The sequence below is a fragment of the Orussus abietinus genome, unplaced genomic scaffold, assembly GCF_000612105.2.
Source record: "Orussus abietinus isolate OABI.00-Male unplaced genomic scaffold, Oabi_2.0 scaffold37, whole genome shotgun sequence".
NCBI classification, from domain to species: Eukaryota; Metazoa; Arthropoda; class Insecta; order Hymenoptera; family Orussidae; genus Orussus; species Orussus abietinus.
The window spans coordinates 469,192-492,809 of NW_019394759.1; the positions used below are offsets into that span (position 1 = coordinate 469,192).

General features: G+C 42.1%; 4 protein-coding genes across 5 annotated transcripts; 3 read left to right on the forward strand and 1 right to left on the reverse strand.

Moving 5' to 3' along the window:
* Positions 1–71: 71 nt before the first annotated feature.
* Positions 72–4,907, forward strand: LOC105696327 (ubiquitin carboxyl-terminal hydrolase MINDY-3 homolog). Of its 2 annotated transcripts, XM_012418723.1 has the most exons (6): positions 72–178; positions 267–412; positions 550–940; positions 1,025–1,293; positions 1,429–1,726; positions 1,924–4,907. In XM_012418723.1, exons 2-6 carry the CDS (start codon positions 307–309, stop codon positions 2,228–2,230), a joined length of 1,371 nt encoding a protein of 456 aa, XP_012274146.1. In that variant the 5' UTR covers positions 72–178; positions 267–306; the 3' UTR covers positions 2,231–4,907. The 2 variants fall into 2 exon arrangements, with proteins under 2 accessions (XP_012274146.1, XP_012274145.1); XM_012418722.1 differs by having other exon boundaries at positions 72–412.
* A 193-nt stretch (positions 4,908–5,100) lies between these two features.
* Positions 5,101–7,871, reverse strand: LOC105696325 (chitinase-3-like protein 2). The gene is made up of 6 exons (XM_012418721.1): positions 7,708–7,871; positions 7,194–7,469; positions 6,745–7,026; positions 6,438–6,674; positions 5,908–6,331; positions 5,101–5,827 (listed from the first exon to the last, which is right to left on the reverse strand). Exons 1-6 carry the CDS (start codon positions 7,764–7,766, stop codon positions 5,660–5,662), a joined length of 1,446 nt encoding a protein of 481 aa, XP_012274144.1. The 5' UTR covers positions 7,767–7,871; the 3' UTR covers positions 5,101–5,659.
* Positions 7,872–10,174: 2,303 nt separating this feature from the next.
* Positions 10,175–12,982, forward strand: LOC105696221. Its single transcript, XM_012418487.1, has 3 exons — positions 10,175–10,446; positions 11,726–11,863; positions 12,360–12,982. Exons 1-3 carry the CDS (start codon positions 10,227–10,229, stop codon positions 12,572–12,574), a joined length of 573 nt encoding a protein of 190 aa, XP_012273910.1. The 5' UTR covers positions 10,175–10,226; the 3' UTR covers positions 12,575–12,982.
* Positions 12,983–18,108: 5,126 nt separating this feature from the next.
* Positions 18,109–20,970, forward strand: LOC105696187. Its single transcript, XM_023433183.1, has 2 exons — positions 18,109–18,436; positions 20,627–20,970. The coding sequence occupies exons 1-2, from the start codon at positions 18,109–18,111 to the stop codon at positions 20,968–20,970; spliced, it is 672 nt and encodes a 223-aa protein (XP_023288951.1).
* Positions 20,971–23,618: the final 2,648 nt, after the last annotated feature.

The window sequence follows — 23,618 nt, forward strand, 5'->3', positions numbered from 1 at the left end:
ATGCGATCGCACGATCCTGCCCGTGAGCATTCTCCCAACTCATCTCTGCTCATCTCTGCTATCATCGCAGCCGTTCTATGAAGTTCTTGATAATTCTTGTCAGAGGAATTCCATAATGGCGCCTTACTTGGCAACTGTCGTCTGTGAGATATAGGTTATCAAAACTTGTTATTGGCAGGTACGCTGGTTGCGATATCCAGCAGTACCGCAACGGAGTTCCTAGCAGTTATGTTTGGCTCGAAGTAATCTTTGTACTAACTGACCAGGATTTGCGATCTTCCGGCAAGAAATACCGCTTTCCCAATTATGGCCGAGGATGCAGCGGCAAGGGATACCGAACTGGTACATAATATTAAAACCCTACTCTGGGGCACGACTATGAAGGAGGACGTATTTAGAAGATGGGCTCAAGGTGAGATGGATTACGTCCTAAAAAAAAAGTCCCTTTACTAACTGCTTTGATATGGCTTGCTAGACAATGCTAGCAGACCACTCCTCCATTGCTCACAGGGAACTTCTCCACTTACCGGTTCCTAATGGTTTTTGTAGGATTTTATTTCAGCGCCGACGAGCCAACGGCACTCGTTCAGACAGAAGGGGGTCCTTGTGCAGTGTTAGCCCCAGTTCAGGCTTTTATTATAAAGCAATTGTTATTGGAAGGTGAAGTAAGTAGTTGGAAGAACATCAAATCGGAACGATGCGATCAGCTTCTGATCAAGGCCATGACAGAGATCGTGGCGCAAGCAGCCGATGTTCAGATGCCACGCTATGTAGTCGTTCATACCGATGGACCCAAGGCTGATGTGGCAAATGGGCAGGTCCTTGCAGAGGCAAATGTCGACGAGGCAGTTCAGGACAAACTGTGCGAAAGTATCTCGCATGTAGCTGCAATGGAGAAACGATTAGAATTAGAATCTGAAAGCTTTCATTCCCAGTTAAGGTATAAAATGAATGTAGCAGCTTTGTTAGAAACGTGTTTAATTGAAGGAATCGATGTAATGTATTTTTCTGTTGGTTTATGTAGGATATTACCCTTGGATACTGTGGAACAGGTTGAGGCATTTCTTACGCAGAGGATCGACATGCTGAAAGACCACTTCGGTGTCCTCTTATTACTGTATTCGGTTGTGTCGACAAAAGGTCTCTCTGGTATGCAATCTGAAATGTCGGATCCCACAGAGCCTATTATTGACTCGACTTACGGTTATGGTAGTCAGTGTTTGATTAACCTCATGCTCACTGGGCGTGCTGTGGGACATGTTTGGGATCACGATCAAGATATCGGAGGACTAAGTAAGAATCTTGTTGATGCTTAGTGTTATTCTAACCGAAATATTTTGATACATTTTGCAGATGAAATTTTGAATTTATTATCGACTTTAGCCTAATTTAACACACTCCTATATTAATTTCTATATTTTTGTTTAGAACTTCGAGGCATCGACAAACAAAACTCTGTTGGCTTTCTAGCGCTGTTGGAACATTTGCGTTATTGCGAAGTAGGGACTTTCTTAAAATCACCATCCAATCCAGTATGGGTATTGGGCTCGGAAACACATCTAACGGTACTCTTCTCCCCGGAGAGGAAACTAGTTAGTCCCGAGACACCTGCCGATCAAGCTAGACGGGTGTTCAAAAAATTTGATCCAGAAGGAAACAAATTTATCCCTGCTAACTTGCTCCAGGATGTGTTGGCAGAGTTGGGCTTGGTCGCTGATAAAGAATAGTTAGTATATTTTGACACTTGCGATATTTCTAATGCGTTTGAACTGGTTCAACTCCGTTAATAATCTCATAATAATTAACTTAATTATGGAGGACTTTTTGGGTACAAGGTATATATAAGAAAGATGCATAAAGGTATCGGTATTTATCTCTCGATTTGAAAAAAGTGACAATTCTGAACTTAGGCCTCACTTTCAGCGTCTACATAATGAGGAAGAAACTTGATAGCGAATCGTTGGGCATCATACTGCTGACGTCTTTCATGGAGGAATTCTTTCCGGAAGAACCTCGTACGTGTCCTGACACCTTTCCTCTGTATCACTACAACGGTTTGGCTAGAAGCAACCCTGAGAACAGAGTGCGGTATCGAATGGGCCAGGCAGTGCTGCTCGAATGCACCGTCAAGTGCATCCTGGACAGCAATCCGATGTTGACGGTGCTCCAGACCAAGTGGCCGAACATCGAGATTCAATGGGACACGAGTCGGAATCCAAGTTTAAATTAAAAGCTCGCTAAGTCAGTGACTACGCCGAGTCAGAGACGTAGTGGAATATTCGGTGGCTCGCGGTGGCGCGCGTTGACGTCCTGCGAAAGGCGGTTGTAGTTCTCGAAGCTACCGGAGGACGACGAATACGAGTCGCGGCGTTAACGCTCCTAAATTAATCGGAACTTTTGGAATCCAGGCTCGTACGGGCTCGAGATTACGAAAGTTATCCCCAAAGTCAAGAGACGTTAGCGAGCCAACGCCCGTGGATGTCGTAGGGACTACGCAATCATCGAGGTTCCACCGGTGCACAATCAATGCCGAAGGAGTTGAGCCGCCTCGAGGTGGGAGTACAGACTCGCAGAGTAATATAACAGAACAGGAAAAAACAAAAAAAAAAAATGGAAAAAAGAAACATTACCACAAAGAGCGCCTTCTTAATAAAAGTAACGTGATTATCCAAAAATTAATTTGTTAATGTAGGTTGTAAAATGCGGAGAGGACTTCGTCGAAGCGAGCGGAGATTGTAATCACGACGAAAGATAATGCGGCACTTTGGAAGCATCTTCGAATTGTATATTGGATTAACAGCTGATTTAGGGATAGCTAGGTTTCACTTCTGGGAATACTTTTGCAATTGATACTAATCGATTAATGCAGACCAACGGTGAATCGGCTAGGTGTTTGTTGCGCATCGAGGGGATGGTATTCATTGGATGAAGTATTCTTTGAACGCGAATGTATCCCTCTCTTAGAGAATCGCACCAGGCGACACGTTTACACTTAACAGAGAGAAAATCCGTACGCTCGCATTCATTCCTTATATTTTAATTCCATAAAATCCACGCGCGGACTGTATTACGTATTACGATACTAGGGATTTATTTAAATCATCGGTTGAGTCGCGTCGATATGAATTTTACCGTTGACCCTATTTATGACGAGCCTTCGATCGATGCGATCACTTTCGCGAAGCGTTCCCCTTGTGCCCCGACGTAAGGAATTACGCCAAGCGAAGTACGTGTTATTTCCTCTTATATATTAATACATATTTCTCTCGATCAGCCTTAAAGATGGAAAGGAACTAGTGAGTAGATTTTAAGGATTTCTCGAAGGTCCTCTCCTAGGACGCCTGTTTCTCGACGGAGTCGTCGTCCGGTCTTACGATTTAATTTCGGAACCAGGCCTGCGAGGAGAGCACCACCTTCGACGTAACTTTTTGCTAAATATTTCAAGTTAATTAAGGAACGTTTTTCTCTCGAAGAGTGCATTATATCCCACGTTTCCCTAGTCAGTTGTTCTAGCTTTCGCCATCTTAGAGCGTGCAGAGACAAATAGAGGGCAGAAATTGTTCCGCGGTAAATTTACGTGCGCATTGAATGGCAGACGACAGAAAAGACATCGGGAGTTTCGGTGTGACGTGTCATGGGATTTAGTGAGACGCAAAAGGAAGAGGCAGTGCGAGAAGCTCGCTTGCACGGGAACGCGCGTTGTTAAGTTTTTCCTCTTTTTTTGTATATCTTCTTTTCCTTTTCTGTGTCTTTTCGAGAAGCCAAAGATCGCACCACGAACGAGTCGTGATCCCGAGCGATCGAGTCGTCATAGTTTGTCGATCGAGGGGTTATTCACTTGGAAATCGGGAGACGATTTGCTTCTTTGAGAGCCGATTGCCTTTCATTTCATATGATAAACAATGCGACTAGATAACAAGTGGCGTTCGGTGATTTCCAGATTTCCAGGTGATCTCCACATGATTTCAAGCTTTAAAATCCATGATTTCCTGAGTGAATACCCCCTCGGTGTCGATGAAAGTAGAGCGAAGGGTAAAGCATACAACTTAGGTATTTTTCTACTTCCCGCGGAAGTATGATTTTTGTTTTAATTGTGAATAACCGCTACAGGTCGTTCGGAGGAATCCAAGGCATTTCCCTTGTAGACATGCAGGTACAAATCGAAAATAATTTTAGGCTCCACGCTGCTACGGTGTTTAATCGACAGGATGGATTTGCACATAAATATTTTATTCTATCAGCCAATCAACTTTGTAGGACTAATTGTTTCCATTTAGGTCTCTGTTAATAATAATTTATGGGTCGATCGAAGAAGAAACGGGAGCGAAAGACAAAGAATCGGTAGATGGAATTATAACCGGACGGAAAGGGTCTCTTGTGCTAGCTTATCCTTAACGTTATTCGGATAGAAACGAGAATCATTAAGTAACGACGTTGTCTTCGCTTCGAGATATGTAAAAATAAAGAACTCTTCGCTTTTCCTGACCATTACGCACGTTGGAAGTTATTTGAGAAAACCAATGTCAGGGTATTCCCCTTACGTGGCCACTTTCGTACATATTAGATAATATGTGAATATTATGTAATGTATAAAAATGTGAAATTAAGTAATTGACAAAGTAAGTGAAGGGTTTTACGGGCGCGTTCGCATTCACAGGTACGTTGAGTTGGCTTAATTGCTTTAATTGTACATACATTATGGATCACACTCACATGAATCACAGATGCATACACATACGTCGCTACGTATACTTGTAATTTGCATTTCTAAGGTACATTAATATTTTTCACTATCTTCTGACAGTGTCCAGCGTACATTCATAATTCTTTGATTATCACATAATGTTACGAGAAGGAATTCGAAACACGTATTTATGTATATCACAATTAAATACATTTAGGACTTACATTGAGCCTGACATTAAGTACTCTCTCCTTGCGAATGTTACGCTGAATGCGCGACGCAAATCGGCGAATATACTACTAAAATACTGTTCGTGTACTCTGCCAATGTAACGAGAACATTTTCAATAGGAATGTTGTAAATCTTATACAAAACCTAATATTCCACAGTAATACGACTGTCTTGCAATCATACAGTCTTGGTGTACATGTAACTTCATTTCAGTTTGGCAGAGGTAGGTACATAATTGCACTTTTACTTAATTACTTAACTAGAACTCAATTAGATATATTTAAATAATTAAAACGTAAAATGTCACACACGAGATTATGGATAGCTCGGATTTGAGAATGTTCGGACTTTGTACCTTCTCAAGAGGAAACATTTGAGCAACTTGGAACAATTGTCTGGAACTCAGTAACGCAAATGTTTCAGAAATAACGGAGAAATGAATTCGTACATTGTGCATCAGTGACCATAATCCTGTACCCATTTATCATTATGCAATACGAGGTTCCAGACATTTCGGAGATAAGCTCTTCAATTAGACTGTATTTATAATACTTAAATTATCCACGTCTCTGCGAAGGATCTTATGAGTCTGAAAGCATCTTTCAAATGTCATCGTTACTCCTTCGCAGCTTAATGGAGTACTAGTGATTTATCGTAGATAATTTCCTTCGTTTACAGTAAATTGTGCAAACACCGAGATACTTGAAATGTTTTAAGTTTATGGAGACGTGCAGGGGAAACATTTCATAATGGAGATTTAAAATTTGTTACACCGGAAGGAAGTTTCAGTACTTGGTACACTGCACGAGTAAGAGGGAACTTCACGTTTTCTTGGCATGTAGAATTCCAATCGTCAGTGTTAAGAGATAATATCATTGCGCCTTTAAAGCCTTGGGAACGAATCCAATTCACCTGGAATTATGATTAATTTTTAAATTAACGGACACGGTTATATGTTAAATTATCACGAATGTAAACTAGTGGACGTTTACCTTGTGAGTGACACTTTCTACATCGTCGTAAGAGACCCATTCGGTATCTTTATAACTGTAAGGTACTTTACTCTCATTTACGAAAACTCTTTCTGCTCCATTTTTCAGAAACGTGCAAATATCAGAATACGGCACGAAGCCGTCCATTCCAAGATTACCAAGTCCACTCGAAGGAGCTTGCAAATCGTGGTTCGCAGAATTGACCAATTTATAGGAATGTCCATAAGTAGGAATGCCTATTATTATCTTATCTCGCGGCATATTCTTTGAGACCCAGTACAATGCTGAGAAGTTTACGTTTAAAGTAGACAAATATCCTGTTTCCGTAGATGCTGGGAAAAGTGGTGCGTTCAGACCTGTCACCGGGTAGTACCAAATATAGTAGTGGAAGTCATACGACATCAGGTTGATAAAGTCTACATACCTAGAAATCATTGAATCATATTATATTTGAATTTTGTCAGACAACCTATGTTTCTAGTAATAAAAAACACAAAAAATAAAGGAGTAACAAAGTATCGAGGACTTACTCAGCTAATGCTGGAATGTTATAGCTTAGATCAACTATAGCCTGTGGTGCTGCTACAGCAACCGATAAAATTAATTTCTGACTGCTTTGATCAAACTCCTTTCTCAACTCTTGGATCAGCTGTACAAAGTGTATTCGCTGTCTGACGTCATCCGTAGTCCATGCTGGGAACTCCCAGTCTATGTCTAAACCATCCAGATCAAAAGTTTTCGTAATATTTAAAACAGACTTTATAAACCTAAAACAAAAGACAAGTCGTGATACATGTAAATTTTTGGTTGAAGAATGTTTACTCTAATTATACATACGTCTTCCTGTTAGCATGGTTTAGTACCATTTCTGGAAAGCCAGAATGGAGCTCGTCCATACTGCCGGCACTGACCATTACTTTCAGTCCAGGCTCGTGGTTCTTGAGTGCCGCTACTCTTTCATAGACCCACGATGTTTCGCCCAGACTGAGAGTACAGTTCACCACGCGCGCAAAACCCACGATAATATGCGTACAAATATGAGGGTCAATGTGCGACGGACGGAGCTCCCTCGACGTGTTCAGGTTTCCCTGTACTGTATAGTAACAGACGATGGTTTCGCTGAAAAAGATTAATTCTTTTGGCTACACTTGTGCCACGTGCAGAGGTAGATATGAATGAACTGCTTAGTATGAAACCGCCAGGATATGACGAAAATATTTGTTCACCGGTATACATAAAGGGTCCAAAAATTCTATCAATCTTTTAAAAAATCGTAGACCAGTTACCTTGACTGTTTCTGGGAATGCTGTTTGACCGAGGAGGAGGAGGCGGCGGAGCCTTTCGCATTCTCGTTCGCCTTCGTCGATTCGGAGTACTTCCAAGCCCGACGTACCCACGCAGTAATCGTGGCATCGTTTAATGGTTTGTCGATTGGGTCTACTTCTTCAAAAAACCTGCGTGTCAAGCAGAATCTTTCTGCTCCGATCCAATCTCGTGTAACAAAGAGAACGACAACAAGGACGGTCAATGCAAGGCAGGTCACTTGAATCTTCCGTCGAGGTCTGTGAAGAAAGATAAAGAAAATATACTTTAATCTTTTCTTAACAAGTGAAATCATTATTTTTGGAATAATATTCTACAAGAAAGAAATAGGTACAAATGTATAGTGTTCATGGGATTTAGACTTGGGAGTAATTTTGCGTGTTTAACGTGAATCGCATTTCCAAAGAGGGATGCAAATGTTGCTAACAATAGACCAAAATCAATACCCGTTTTAATCCTGGAGAAATAAAAACTCACTGTGTTATGTCAATCAGCAACTCATGTTTCGTAGTTTGGGAGGGTGATTGGTGAACCATTGAACGATTTTATAATTCCTGGACAGATTAAAGGCAATAGAAAATTCTACAGACTTTCATTAAATCTCTGTCATCTGTCACACGCAAAAACTCTATATACGGTTCCGTGACTGTCACGAACTTCAGAGTAATGAGGTGCAGGATAAATTCATTTCTGTATACTGTCATTATCAACACAAGGTATTTTACTTTACAAGAGTCGTGGAAGTGTAATTATCAATGTAGAGATGGCAACACATGTTATCGATAGTACCGTCTACTGGAGAAAAATCTTTCGTGGTAACTTATCCAAGTGATGAAATAGAACTGTCAGCAATAAAGTTGAACGATTGCATCATAGATGGCGCTGCATCGATAAAATACGAGGAGCAACCCTAGATAACCTTTTTACGTCACATTGCGTTGAAAACTCGTTTCTTCGCTCATATTCTCATGGAAGAGGTCACGGTACACGCAACATTCACTTCGTGTCATAGAGTAACAATCACAGGTGTATCTACTCTACCGCCACACAGCAATGTATAGTTGCATAATGACCGTTACGTAATAAAAGTTATCCCAAAAGTAGGTATCATTTTTAATTTCGCGTTATTTCTGAAAAGTCAAAGTGAAGAGTCAAGGCGGCCATTTAAACATATTAATATGTAACGCATAACCTCCATGTTCCTACTCTGCGATAAAATAAAAATAGTCCCTTTTCAAAATTGCTTGCGTTTCTTTCAGATTTAATATAGCACCTACTCTTGAGAAATACTTTATTAAGGGTACCTTTGTAACACTGATCTATGTAAATAGGAGTTATTAATTGTATATACCTCTATCTTCGTTAGAACTTCAGCGCTCGAAATTCCTGGAACATCTTTCGCCGTCTCAGAAACGAAAGCATTATTTATTCGCGTTGGGAGACTTTCTCGTCACGTACTCGGAACTAACGCGTGATTTTGAATGCTAATAAAGAGAAGACTTTAGCACTGAATCGGTGCCCCGTTATTGGGAGTAGGTGACACGGATTCGTATCGGCGACACGACCGAAAATCCAAGATTTGGCCAAGATACTATCACGAGATTTTACTTGTCTAAGAGTCGGCGTTTGAGATACTCGAATCTCCGTTTTGGCGTACTACTTTCAATGGTCGCGCGTGCCTGCGAAAGTCAAGGTTTATTTTCAACGTCGATAAAGTCATCCCACTGTCATGGTCAACCAGTGGCGTCACTCCAAGGTGACGGCCGAGCTTCGGCGGTCGTCGGCCAACGACCGGTAGAAAGTGGGACGAGCGACACCTCAAATCTTGCATACCTAAATGCCCGTCCTTTTCTATTCGAGTAATTTCTCTGGTAACGAATCTCGCGAGCTGGTTTTCTTACATCGATTCATTTTGTTTCTCGATTCACGTGCGAATGACATGTGCTTCCTGCATACTCTGCAATGAGAAAGGCAGTTGCGAAAGAGGTGCCAGTTCCTAAAAAAGATGAAAAAGCTCGGTAGAGTTTCGCGCCAAATATATACTTACACACATTGTATACGTATGCTATGATATGGAAATCAAGTGGTAACGTTTGATACTATTTTTTCTCAGTGTACATACTGTTGGCAATTGTTGGCCGTTGCTGGTTCTTTTGACTAAAGACCTCCATACATCCTACGTACACCAGTAATAATAAGCCGGGAATGAGCCCCTAAAAACAGGATTGTCAATGAAGTATGAGATACAAATTGTAAGTGTTAAGAATGGCTTCTTTTACCACGTTCCGCTTCGCCAGCCCTCCCAATTAGCCGATAAATAGCTCCCGAAGAGGAAGCGGCACGTCGTTAGAAGTAATGCTGGAAAGAAGAACGTTTAAGGAAGACTTTTCTTTCCATGTAAGCGTAGAAAGATTCAAGCGATCGGACAACAATGGTGGTGTCCAAATTGCATACCTCGTGCGTGTCCGTTGTATCGGGGCCACCGATTCGTCGGTGGCGCATAAATACGACCTGCGCGCGGCTACTGCGCAGGCCTTCTCGAGACCGCTCTTCGAGTTCAAACTGACCGTTCCTCCGTTCACATTACTCCTCGTGCACGTACCGCGAATGCTTCGCCTTCGGAACTCCAGCACCTATCCTTCGGCTCCGTTCCGCATGTGCGACTCCATTTTGTTCCCAACGGCCGCGCTTCCACCTCGAACTTGACAACCTAAAATTTGAGGACGCTGTCCGTTGTTTCCGCGAAATTACGTATTTGCCGTACACTATTAACGTGAACGATTCGTTATTAATACGGTTTACCACTTCCATTGTATTTCTTCATATAATGTGGCTCATAAGGGCTCGGCTTCGAACGCTGCTGGGCTGAGGTGCGAAACAAGATGGCGTGACCCGATTCGCTCGTTCCGGTGTTCCGCGAGTCGCGGGTTTGGCCACGCTAACTTCTCCGCCAATGGCGGGCCTTCGATAAGGAAAATCAAGAGATTGCCGACAGGATGGAACGAATTGGCTGGCGAGTTTTGGCATGCACGGTGCTGATAAACTGCACCGTTTTCAATCAGGCGAGGCCCGATGACAAGGCTATTCGAAATTGGACGAGCGGGAGGAATGGAACCACGAGATTACTTCCGGTTAACAGACAAGCCCTCGAAGTGCACAGGAAACAGGAAGACGGGGATGTAAATCAAGTGGTTCAAAATGGCGGCCGGCAGACAGGTTCGTCATAAGAATCCAATATCTCATATTTCCTGCTTGTACATATTGGCAGAAAAATAATAATCTTGCAAACTTGCTGCTAGAATCGAAGAACATTTGAGGATTAAATCGTGATTTAATATTTCCCATTCACGAGTTTTATGGAGAGGAAAATAATAATTTTATAGAAATTGCTTCTGTGGGACAATGAATATTTGAAGAAAATAACTGTACGAAAGTATTTTCAGAGTTGAGAAATATTAGTGAATTAAGGTGAGATTCAGTTGTTTTTTCTTAGTTTCATCTGGTAGTTATTGGAAGAAAATAATAATCGTATAAAAGTGAGTTTTTAGATTCAAGGAATATTTGAGAATTAGGTTGGTCATCCAGCGACCTACATTAAATGGCGAAATGGCTTGTACGTATGTTTTTGTCGACAGTGGCAATTTGCAGGGCGCAGTAAAATGGATGCATGGTAAAATCTGCTGCGCACCGAACAATCTGTTGTCAGAAGTTCCATAGAGTACCTATGGCAAGGTTTACGACCCACTTCATGTCGTGTAATAACTTTGTACTTTTTCGCCTATAACTCGTGAACCACCCGAGGTAGCAAAAACGGGTCTACAAATTCCTAAGTGCTGACATTTTCTCGGTCAACTTAAAGTAATTAAAAAAAGACCGATAATCAAAGTGGAAAAGGAAGATTCTGAGCCGGCAGTGATGCTCGATGCATTTATGTTGCAATTATGTGGCAAAAGGCGTGCTCAAGAAGCGCGTTATCCGTTAGAAGAATTGTTTACTTCCAAGAGCCGTATCTGGATCACCGCGATCTAGATTCTCAAAAGAATTCAAATCATTGTAACAGAAAAGCCGTGAATCATAACGGGCGAAGGAACGATGCCATTGTCACGCGTGATTAAAAAACGTTACTGGTTTCAAAGAGGAAACGAGAAAGAAATATATATATATACCATTGAAATGGTGTAGTCGGTATCTATTATAGTTGTCCTGTAATCACGGGAGAAATGACTGTACAGCTGAAACGATATAGTTTGGCTTGACCTAAAACTATGAAAAGTTAATGCCAGTGAATCTTGTAAAATATGAAACAGTTTGTTTCCGCATAAAAATGGTATGTCGAGATGTCATTCATCATCTTGGAAACTTTCACCGCCATTGAAAGTGCAATCGACACTGATTATCATTTTCCTCTCCGTGAACTCGAAGTAGTATTGTACCGTATAAGCCACTGATAGTAAAATAGGTTTGAAATGAAAGATTAATGAATAATCATTTTCAGGGTCACCAGTCATGGAAGGACGGACATTCGGCCACAAAAGGGTGCAGTTCATGCTTTTGCCCATGATGTATAAAATGGGGGTCATGATGACGATGATAGGAGTGTTAACCGTCATCTCCTTAAAAAGTCTGCTGATTGGTAGGTATAAATCGTCTCTGCAATGAGTAACGGTATGCCACGCTGTAAAGATCATCGAATACCTTCAGAGAGATTTACTACCAGAACACATGGACGGCTTACCATTTACTCGGCTGTGTCCTACAAATGTTTTCGAAAATAATTAAGCAGTAAAGTTACCGAGAAACAGGGAATTGCTTCGTACACTTTCACGAAGCCTTCCCGGCCTTTTTTAACCAAAATCTTTGAAGCAAACAGTATTTCACATAAGACTGTTACCCTTAATCGGAAATCGGGTCATTTTTACCCAATGTCATTGTATCGTAAATCTGTACTTTATATAAGTAATCTCAATAAGAATAAGATTAATAGTCTGAAAGACAAAAAATATGAATGTGATTATTGAAAAAAGTCGATTACATTTCTTGAACATATTTATGATATTGTAACATTGGGTTAACTGAATTTCCGTGTATGGGTTAGGAGGAGTACCTACTCATAAACTATTTATTTTCAGGTGTCATCTTACTGATGTTGAAGTTCAGCGGTTTCTTAGCGAAATTACAAACTGGATGGCAGGGTAGTCATCCTTCAGCTTGGCCTGCTCATCCTCAGCCTGTTCACGTCCATCTTCACAGTCCTGGAGGACATCCTGCTCACGCGCAAGCCTACAATGCTTGGGAGCCCCCCAGCAGTCCTGGAGACGACGAACATTATTACTACAAGGGATAGAATTAAATTGCTAAAGAATTGTTTAATTATTAAATCTAGTTAGGATAGTTCGATTCAAAGAAGTTCATTTGTCAGACATCAAATGTAACACTACATATTGGCCGCTACTCGCTGTCAATAGGTAATTACTTGTCACTTAGTCAATATGTTAACGCAAACAGTATTCTCACTTGTAAATAGAGTCGACACTGTAGAAATGTCGTTTTGCCTTCGATGGATGTTCTTATATGACGAATAACGTTGTTGTACAGTTTGGAAGGGAAAGGATACATTGGTGATCGCAACGATGATTACCATCGAAGGATTCTGAAATCAACCAAACACTGGTACCAAAACTAGGCTAAACGATTAAGCGGTTCAAACCTCGCGTGTGTACAATCTGTATGATAACTTGTAAAATAATATAATAATTCGTCACTTTATTCTTCCACAGAGGCCTTTCTTCTTGCGGAACATACGTTGCTTACGCATGCGTAATGAACAATTTATTAGTAAATGTCGATACGTCAACCGTCGACCTTTAGAAGTACTTTTATGATACTGTTAAATATATATTATATTACGTATTATTACATTATTAGGAAAAAATCGATTAAAGCGAGAGTTTAGTTCCATCTGAGAATTCTATGTGGATGTACATAGTGCCCAGTGGTCATCCTTACTGATACGTGTACTATTACATTATTAGGAAAAAATCGATTAAGGCTAGAGGTCAGTACCATTTGAGAAATACATAGTTACCGATGCATGTACTATTACATTATTATAAAAAAATCTATCAAGGTGGAAGTTCGGTTTCGTTTGAGAAATATGTGGTGGGAGTGCGTATGCATGTACTATTACATTATTAAGAAAAAATAGATTAAGGCGAGAGTTCTGTTTAAGAAATCCATGGTGGACGTGCGTGTAGTACCCAGTGGCCATTCTTGCCGATGCACTTCGTCATGCCATGCACTGCAAGGTTGGCTGACCAGAGACGACTAGATCCAAGCATCTCGGATGCAACTGCAGTAGATTAGTTCCCCAGCTCGGGAAACCTGGTTTCTTCAGGAGGGGAACCCGATTGAATGGAAAAGAATAAAAAATACGTCACCGCGGAAGTGCAGGGTAGTTAGCTTCGTAGTTACTCTGGATAAGTCGAGTGCTAGACAGCTGGTCGGTGCCAGACGTTAACATTGGATTAAAGTCGCATAAAGGCCTCGGTGAGATGACTTCGTACTTTATGGGCGTTGTGAAGTGTTAATTACTTCGAAAGTGCTCTTATTCTTGTCGAAGGCGTCGAAGACTTCCAACCGCGGGAAATAATAGTGCAGTTCCGTTTCCGACTTGCCGATGAAACTGAAAAATTATGCCGGAATTTATGACAAATCGAATTAAACGTAAGAATAACGAGTAGAACTTCTGATCCTTGAATTTTATTCCAGAAGAGGATGGATAAGAGGTTCGTGTGCAATCTAGTGTTCTTTGTGGCCGTTTCGAAGAATTTTATTAACGCCGAAGTGCGATTAAATAATTCCACGAGTTTGAGGAACTATCGAGAATTCGAGATAGTACCAGGTGTGTACATTTCGTTCAAGAAGAACGAATTGCAATTGAAATTCCCAATAGTGGATTGGTTTGAAGGTAGGTTAAGGGACATCCTTTCAATCCTTTTACCGTAGTCGGTAACGATTCATGCCCCTCAATTTTTGAAAGACGTTATTTATTTTTTTATACATTTTGTAGAAAATGACGTGGAGGAGAGATCGAGTTACCGCAAAAAGAGACCTGGTATTTTCTCGCATATCGGGTCGATGATGATGATGATCCCGATGGCTATGCAGGTATTAAAGTTAATTAGAAAGAGTGTTATGATAAAGTATGCCGTCAAGAGTTACCTTTCATTTGTCACAGCTTAGTCAAAAGTCTGTCCCCTTAATTTACATTTGAATATAGTCGATCCAGCGGATTCAGGAAGCTTATTATTTTTAGATGCTTTCTCTTCCGGTTGCCCTGGCCTCCATAAAGGCCTCCTTGCTGAGAAGTCTCTTCGTCGGGAAGTTGGCCTTGGCATTGATCATATACAATGCAATTCGAAGCTCTCAGAACAAGGATGTGGTCGTAATCCATCAGGCACAGCTTCAACATCACGAGCACTTTTACCACCACCACGAAGACGAAGAGGATCAAGGATGGTTCGGAAGATGAAGAACTTTCGACAAAAAACTACTCCTTAACGGATTAAATCTCACCTCTTTCTGAGACGTAGAAGAAAAAATCATCGAAAGTGACTCCGGACAGTCAGAGAGAGTTAACCAAGATATATTCGGATGAAAATCGACTGGCGAAATACTTGACGTCGACATTTCATTAATTATCGTAATTAAGAGCGAGTGCAGGAAGGATAGACGAAGGTACCTTGCTTATCGTAAGAAATGGAACGTTCAGTTCCGATATTAAATGACACGATTACGGTGTACCATTAAAGTAGTTGGGAATAATTCGATGAATTTTTAACCGCCACATTAAGACATCAAAATTCCCTGGCCAGGATTTACAGTCGAGTGAGAGAATTAACGCATTCTGGGTGTCCAACAAACCGGAAAACGAGCGATTATTCCGTATTTAAAACTAAAGGATGAATACAAAATTCGGTCCCATATCCATATCAAGAATTGTGTAAGGCCTGCTTAAGTAGATCTCATTCGAAAGTCCGGCCGCGGAGGAACGTCCGATCCCACGTGTTCCGGCACTAAATCCGTCACGCCATAATTCCGATTTCCAGCGGATTCCGAGGAATTTCGAAATCTCGGCTGAAGAAAAAAGAAATCCGGAAGCGCCGGCATATCAGTCCCTTTTTGATCGGTTAGTCGGAAATTTGTATAATCTTGCCAGGCGGTCGAAAACACTCGATGAGTCGACGCGACAACGGATTTCAAGATGGCGGCGACACACTTTACCTCGCCGAGTAACGGCGCTGCGGTCCAGATACGGAATCGAGACGAGCCTCGCGGAGTTCGCGCTCACCTGGCCGTTTCTCTCTCGTTATATTCGATGATGAAATCGAAATCGGTGCCGAGTCATGCAGGACGAATTTCAGAAAACGTGAACCTCCCCCCGTTTTGCATGCCGGACGTAAGTGAACCTCCCTGGCGTTACTATTCGCGATGCGTTCGTGCCAGAAACCCACCTTCCGATTAGAGCTCGGTCGGTATGTGTCGATGAGCGATTTGAAACTTATCGACAGTCCACAGGCGTACCGATCGCACCGATACGACATTTCTAAGCTGCATGTGCGCTGGAAAACAAACCCTGACTCGCCCTAACCTCAAATACTTCCAGGAATCCGGAGGCCGCCGAATCGCGGAGCGGAAAGCGGACGGTCGCGAGAAATTCCCGGTAACAGGGACGAATTCGGAATTCCAAGGAGGAGAATCGAAACGTCGACCCGAGCATTTAGCGGATTATCATAAGAATGGCCTCCGTTTCTCTACGGGCTTCGCGTTTGGACGAGCGAGCTAATTCGGCTGTCAAAACACGTCGCGACATCGTCTCTAGACATTGACTGCCACTTGACCGTCATTTCCGCACGCCTCGTTCCCTTGACAATGACGATTCCCTCGAAACGCAGTCAACCTGAATAGCCATCGAATGTCCTTGGTATCTTCTTTTCTAAACAGCAATATGGCGGCGATGAGAAATCTCTTTCAAACTTCACTCGAGACAATTGCATTGAGTGCCCTCAAGAACACGAAAGTTGCAATGAAAAGAATCTACAATTTCGATGCTATGAATTCAGTTTTCCTAAAATTGTACACGCCCGTTGCGTCGAATAACCTCAATAGCCATAGAATGTCCTTGGTATCATCTTTTCTAAACGGCAATATGGCGGCGATGAGAAATCTTCGGCGTCTATCGTAGAGGTAAAATAATACTAATTCTACAATTAGGAACTGTTGAAAAAACTTGTACCATGAGGCTATTTACCTTTAAGGTACAAATTTCGATATTACTTTTCCTCGTCTTGTTTCTAATCGGGAAAAAAAAAAATGTTACATGTTGTCGATCGATAGTTATTAGATAGATTTCACTTCGAAAACGGATTTCGTGTTCAGAGCTGTTCGACACTGTCAATATTGACCGGTATTTGACAGATACGTGTTACGTCTATTGACTTTCGGTCCGACACGGACCGGATTTACTAGGTCAATAGACTCAACTCATGTTTTACGCTTATTTCTACCATTTACCACTATATGATACCTATAAAATGTAAATGAGCTAGTTTGAATATAAAAGACGTCAGCACGTGATTATGAAGGCCCTAAGAAAGAACGTGGTGTTCATGAAATTTCATTTTTAATAAACAATTTTTTCTATGTATCCCAGACCAGAACGAAAAATACATATTTGTTTAAAACATGAAAATTTATGAGCACCACGTTCTTTCTCAGGGCTTCCACCAATCACATGCTGAAGTTTCCAACGATTCGGTGCATCCAGTTTGAAGTGAAGTTTTATAAATATTTTGACGTTTTATGTATAAATAACCCTTTCATGTCACCTTAATGGCGCACGTGGCACAGTTCCAGGTAAGTAGAAGATGGTAGTCCATTGACCGTACATTTCGGACTGTATTAACGGTATACACAAACGACCATAAAACGTTAATTAGAGCGATTTGAGGGAAAGCAATAGCAGCCGACCTTAGACGATATGAAAGGATCGTTCCATATATCAAAACGTGAAAATATTAAAAAAACTTTTCTCCAAACTGGGTGCACCAAATCATACGAAGCGTTAACACGTGACTACGGAGGGCCCGAGGAAGAAAACGACGCTCGTGAAATTTCATTTTTCAAAAAAAAAAAGTGTCTTATTTAGCCTAGACTATAACGAAGATCACGTTTTTTCTGAAAAATAACATTTCACGAGCATCGCGTTCTTCCTTAGGGCTTCCATAATCACGTGTTAACGTGATTTAAGTGATTCGGTGCTCCCAGTTTGGAGGAAAGTTTTATAAATATTTTTATGTTTTACGTAATGCCCCTTTCGTATCACCTTAAGGGTGCACCGAAGCGTCCCCTGACCTCGAGTTCGATCAATCGAAGCACGGCGCCGCTGGTGAGCATACGAGAGTGTCTTCTCCTCGGAGAAAGGGGGTAGGATGGGGGGTACCAACCTGGCGCGTGGTAAAATCGGGCCCGGTGGAGGGGAGAGGTCGCAGGAGTCGGGCCTACATGGTTTTCCGCCAGGCCCGCGACGCGCGGGGGACGGAGGGGTACCACCGGGCTAAGAGGGCCACCTTTGGTGGAGGGGCCCGGGAGGCCCTCATATATGCTCTCCAGACCACGCGAGGAGTACATCCACCCGGGGCCCATCGCCGAGAGAAGAAAAAACCACCCGACATAACCTCACAAAGGAGACTTAACCTCGACTCCGCTCGGGAGTAGTGCGCGATCCGTGGCGCGCGCGTCGCTGTGCGCGGCTAACTTTTTAACATTTAGAGATTATACCGCGGGATTAAGTCGAATAATCGGCATTTTAAGGAAAGGATGAAGTTTCTTGGAAGTTTTATTTGGGCGGCCCTTGTCGGGGTCCTGTTAGTCGTCGGTGATGTCCGGGCGGAGGACGACGGCATCCTCGACTGCATCCTGAAGGAGAACAGCGCCACCTGCGCGGCCGAGAGGGTCGCTAGGAAACTGGACGAGATCGAGCTCGAGGTCGCCGGGAAGAAGAGCGAGGTTATGACGAGTCAGGTTCTGGAGGAAGCCGGCGAGTTGATCGGCGAGGGTGTCCGCGCGGTCTTGCCCGTAGGGAGGGTCGACTCCACCGAGGACGCCGAGGAGCCCGCGGACGAGGAAGAGGGCGGCCGGGATATCGGTGAGGAAAGCTTTCCAGATTATTTCAGAGATTTTAATTAAAGTCTGATTAGCTGTTTTAATTTATCAAAGCACGTCGTTAATACAGGAGACTCTCGTATGACGTTCTTGCTAAGGGAATTCCCATAGCGCGTCAAAGACATTGCAACTACTGTTTTCATATAACGCGATTATTTGTACGGTCTGCCAAATAACAAAACACACTGTGTGCTTTATACAAGAAAATTAATTTATCAAAGCACGTCGTTAATACAGGAGACTCTCGTATGACGTTCTTGCTAAGGGAATTCCCATAGCGCGTCAAAGATATTGCGACTACTGTTTTCATATAACGTGATTATTTGTACGGTCTGCCAAATAACAAAACACACTGTGTGCTTTATACAAGAAAAATTTTACATTCCTGTAATTTAAATGAATGCGGCACAGCGGATGAAATTCTTTTTAGATTTTTTTCTTTTTTTTCATTTAGACCACTTTGATGATTACGGACTCATCGCTCGCCGTGGGCTTGTAATAAAATTTCCCTTTTCATAGAATTCCCAGTTAATTCTTCCAATATGTAATATTGCTAAAGGAAGTGGAGTTAATATTAGAATTTGTTAATCAAGACTCGTAGACGGTGAATATACATATAATTTCTGAAGAAAAAAAATGCAGTTGATAAGTGGTACCGTTAAAAGGGTGTAGTTAAAATTCCCGAGTGTTTCCATGAAACTCCACAGAAGTCTGAATGGAAACCCATAATTGCACGTCCATCGTAACGTGATGTATGTGACACTTCACGTCACTTTTACACGCACTGAAATCTGAAATATGTTTCATTTACGTGTGTTTACGTGTGGATACATCATGTTTATGGCGACAAAAGTCGACGCACGTGAACTATACTCGATGCATAAAGAATGAAGGTTAGGATCGTCGCGTGGATGTCCATTATCGTCGAAGAGACAGAAATGTACGCCATAACTCGTAAAACGCACTCGAGGTATCTCATTACGCCTTAAAGAAACGAGTTTTGGAAACGACGCTACGGGATTTTATTTCGGAGTTAGATTCCTCTTGAGCATTCCTGTTTCTTTTAACTGTCGCCGCATTATCCGATCTCTAGGGCAATGAATATCTGGAGTTTGGTAATAATTCCTTATATAACGTAGGAGGGGATCGTTTAAGAAAAGAAATCGTCCCATCAGTTACGGTTCGTTCCTGGGTCGATTACGTGTTAAGAAAAGAAAGATGTGCTCCACATTTGGGAAGGATAACCCAGCCAAGGGGGAGGGGTTTGTAGGTTATGGTACCCAAACTCTTCGTGAACTGTTACGGTTCTTTCTTTCGGGGCAATCCGGCTGTGCCTTCGTAAACTTATTCTTGGCGATCTTCGAGATAACCTCTGTGGCCACAACTACGGTTATGCCAATTATTTATTTTATATCGGTATGCTGTATATTAATTGTACAGGATTGCCGTGTCTGCAGCTGACGACACTATCTACTTCCGGATTGGCACGTCTCATTGAAGTTCATTTTCGGTCCTAGATTTCCTCGCGTGTTTTTACGCTCTACACGTTTATATACTTTGTGATAGAATTCTCGTTCCCCTGTATTTGATCCGTGCCATCTCGTTGTACAACTTTCCGTTCATAAATCTCGTAGTTTCCCCGTGATTCGCGAAAATCCGACGATTTCCTCCTCGAGGTGGAGGTAAACGGGAACCACGCGGTGGCCAACATTAGCGACATTCTTAACGGCCTTCGCATCAGTTACAAAGTGCGTTAAAGCAGTTGCAGATGGCCACGAAGAGAAACTTGCCCCACGACTTGAGGAAAGCGGCTCGGTGGTCGGTTAACGTGTCAAACTGTACATAAACCTCAGAGACCCGGGATCATATAAAGTATGAAGATCCGATCTACCATTTAGGAAACCGAGAACCTGTATAAAATGTGGAGATATAGATTAATTTATTCTCACCACCCTGCGTGCAATTGCAGTTCATGAGATAGGTTTAACAATCGAGCATCTTAACCTACACTGTTTAAAAAATATTGCAAATTCATAAGATATTATTATTAAAATATCGGGAATTTATAATTTATTTGTTGATATTGCTATAATTCATGCTGTATTTGCACAATTTCGGGCACATTTTTTATTTAATAATCGAATCTGATATTAATTATCCGTTCGCCTTGCAGGTGAGGCGCGCAAGAAGAAGTTCGGCAAGAAGAAGAAGAAGACGCTGCAGAAACTTCTGATGGTGGCCATGTTGTTCAAGTCGAAGATCAGTCTCATATTGCAGCTGATAACGACGCACTTGCAGCTCAAGTTCTTCGGTCTGGCAATCCTCAGTTTGCTCTTGAACGCAGCTCGGTTTTGGATCGACTTGAAGAAATCTCATCACCCGGCTAAAGTGATTTATTATGAGCACGCCCAACATCAGCATCACTACGATCATGAAGACGACCACGGATATTGGGGAAGATCGGCGGATGAGCCTGCCGAGGATAGAGCCTACAGTGCCTATGCTCCCCAACAATGACCGACCACAACAACCGGCATAATAACGAGAACAAAAGGCTAAAGGGACGATTTTTTATGAACGTAGGTGGTTCGAAAGGTGCCGATTGGCCGGGACTAGTATAATTTAGTTATTTATAGTAGAACGTCGCTAGAGTCCGGCCAATCGGGGCTGTATCGAAGTTCTGTTGGTAGAATGAAAGTGCTCAACCATGGCGCCATCTGTCGATGGGCCCGGCAAGTCATGGCCGAAAGTGAGGTTACCCACTGTCCGTACTTCGATTTCACGGGCTCTTTTTAAGGCGATCCAGTGTACGCCGCTTACCGACCGAGTGTCGGTAATCATGAAACTCAGCAAAGTTTCGGCTACATCTTTAATCATAAAATAATGAAATTGAACAGGCAGAGTCAGGTGAACCGAATATATAGGCATGGTCGAATGTCTTAGAAATTGATTATTCCATGCAAGCGTTAAAGGTACTTAGAATTGTCGCATTCGGAATTAAGTATTGTAAATATTGCTGTACGTTATAAACGGTAAATCCCAGAGGCGGGGAACGGATAATCGACGTGTGAAATTCAAAGCGAAACGAGAAAACGGCAAACTCTCTCGGGCAATTGGAAATTTAGTTCGCGGAACGAGATAGCTTTTAAGAAACGGCGAGGCAGCGTGCGTAACTTTCTCCAAACAGCTTGAACGCCGCTTCGCGCTAATGTTTCTGTTTTCCGCGGGCCATAACTCGCGTAATAAAAGGAAGCGACGCGGTCGTTCTCCTTTCAGGGGCTCTTGACCTTACCGACGTACCTCCGATGGACTAATAAGGACAACAAACGGGCATTCGTAGCGCCGGCAGGAAACCTAACCTCGAAATCTTCGCTTCGTCCTTCCAGGGATGAACCTGACGGATTTATATAGGTTAAGCGTCATCGAATTCCCATCCGAATGTCGAAACATTTGGAACTTCGATCAAACCAAAGCCAATCTTGAGTACCTGTTTCCTATGGCTATAAAACTCCAGCATCGTCGTTTACCTTCCGCGTCACTTTCCGCCATTTTCCAAATTCTCCCGTCGCAATCAATTAACTCGATTCTTCGCTACTGGGAACTTACTTTAGTAATTATTTATTTAACTGTACAGTACTTTCTTCTTTGCGCAAATAAACATAGCCCTTTCCTGTCTTCCTTAACCTCGAAATTACCGTCAACGTTGTTGAGGCGCGTCGTTTAGACGCTACGTCGCTTATTTATTTTCGTTTATTAATAAATCGTTAACGTGGAGCTTAATCTTATTATTGTTAAGCGGAATTTGATATCGGCACGTAGGGATATTCGTGGGAACGTGGATGAAATATTCAAGAAAAAGGGGAAATTCTGGGGATATCGCAGAATCCTTGGTTACCGACAAAGATCCGTGCAGAGATATCGCATCGAGTGTCCAACGGAAGACCCGCTTTTTAACTCGGACCTTCGAGGAAAAATGGCACAAGTCCACCTCTAAACCTGAAAAAGATACGCCCTTTCGATCTTCGACGAAATCTTTGTATTCTTCGGCATTGGCGAGACACATGCGACATGAATTCTTAAACGACCGAATAGATCTTAGGCTGTTCACCTTGTCGGGATGTCAACCTATAGAAAATCGATGTACACGTGTTTAACATCGATTACATTCAGGTAGCATGTCAAAAAGGTCCGCCAATTCAGATACGTACTTAACGATAATTAATACCCCAATCTCATAGAGAGAAAAAAAATGCGTCCATTACGTAGGGCACTTACAGGAATTTTTCTGTTTACCTTGTCGGGATGTCAACCTATAGAAAATCGATGTACACGTGTTTAACATCGATTACATTCAGGTAGCATGTCAAAAAGGTCCACCAATTCAGATACGTACTTAACGATAATTAATACCCCAATCTCATAGGGAGAAAAAAAAATGCGTCCATTACGTAGGGCGCTTACAGGAATTTTTAATCACAGTGCTTGCGTGGAATATTGATTCAATGACGGATGACGTCACCGAAGGAAATCCATGGGTACGTCTAGAAACCGTTAAGCAAAAGTCGAAAAAGGTTTCCTCGATTTATTAAAGCACTTTAACGATGAAGAATCGTTAGGTACATCTTGGTTTTAAAAAATCGAGACATAGACCTTTTGAATTACATACCTTGACATAGATTTTTTGGGGGAAAAAGAAATGGAAGTCCCGAGTGTTGCAAGAGCATATAAAAACCTTAAGGTCTTAAGGCCTCCGAAAGAATATTGGGTATGCATTCCGAAGGAGCAGCTTCTTTGAATTTAAGATATTTCACGGCCTCATCAAAACTTGACAGTGACCTGTACCTGAGATTGCCAAATGCCCTTTCAAATAATTCCCAAATACGTGCACCAAGCAGAAGGAGGTCATAAATAAATTTCGCTGCCATTTTGAGAAGGAGGGAAAGATAAATTGCGATCCGGGTGTCCCATTTAAAGTCGCCGAGGATCTTTTAGTTTTCTGAACGCGATACTGTCTGGCGTCCTCCTGGGAATCCTGAAGATCCTTGCCATCCTTTCAGGGCCGACTGTAAATCTCTGGCGACTCTTCAGGATCCAATTTTTTAAGACTGCGAACTAATAAATCGGGTTTAAATGACGAGTCGACCCTTTCAATTAGCACATTAACT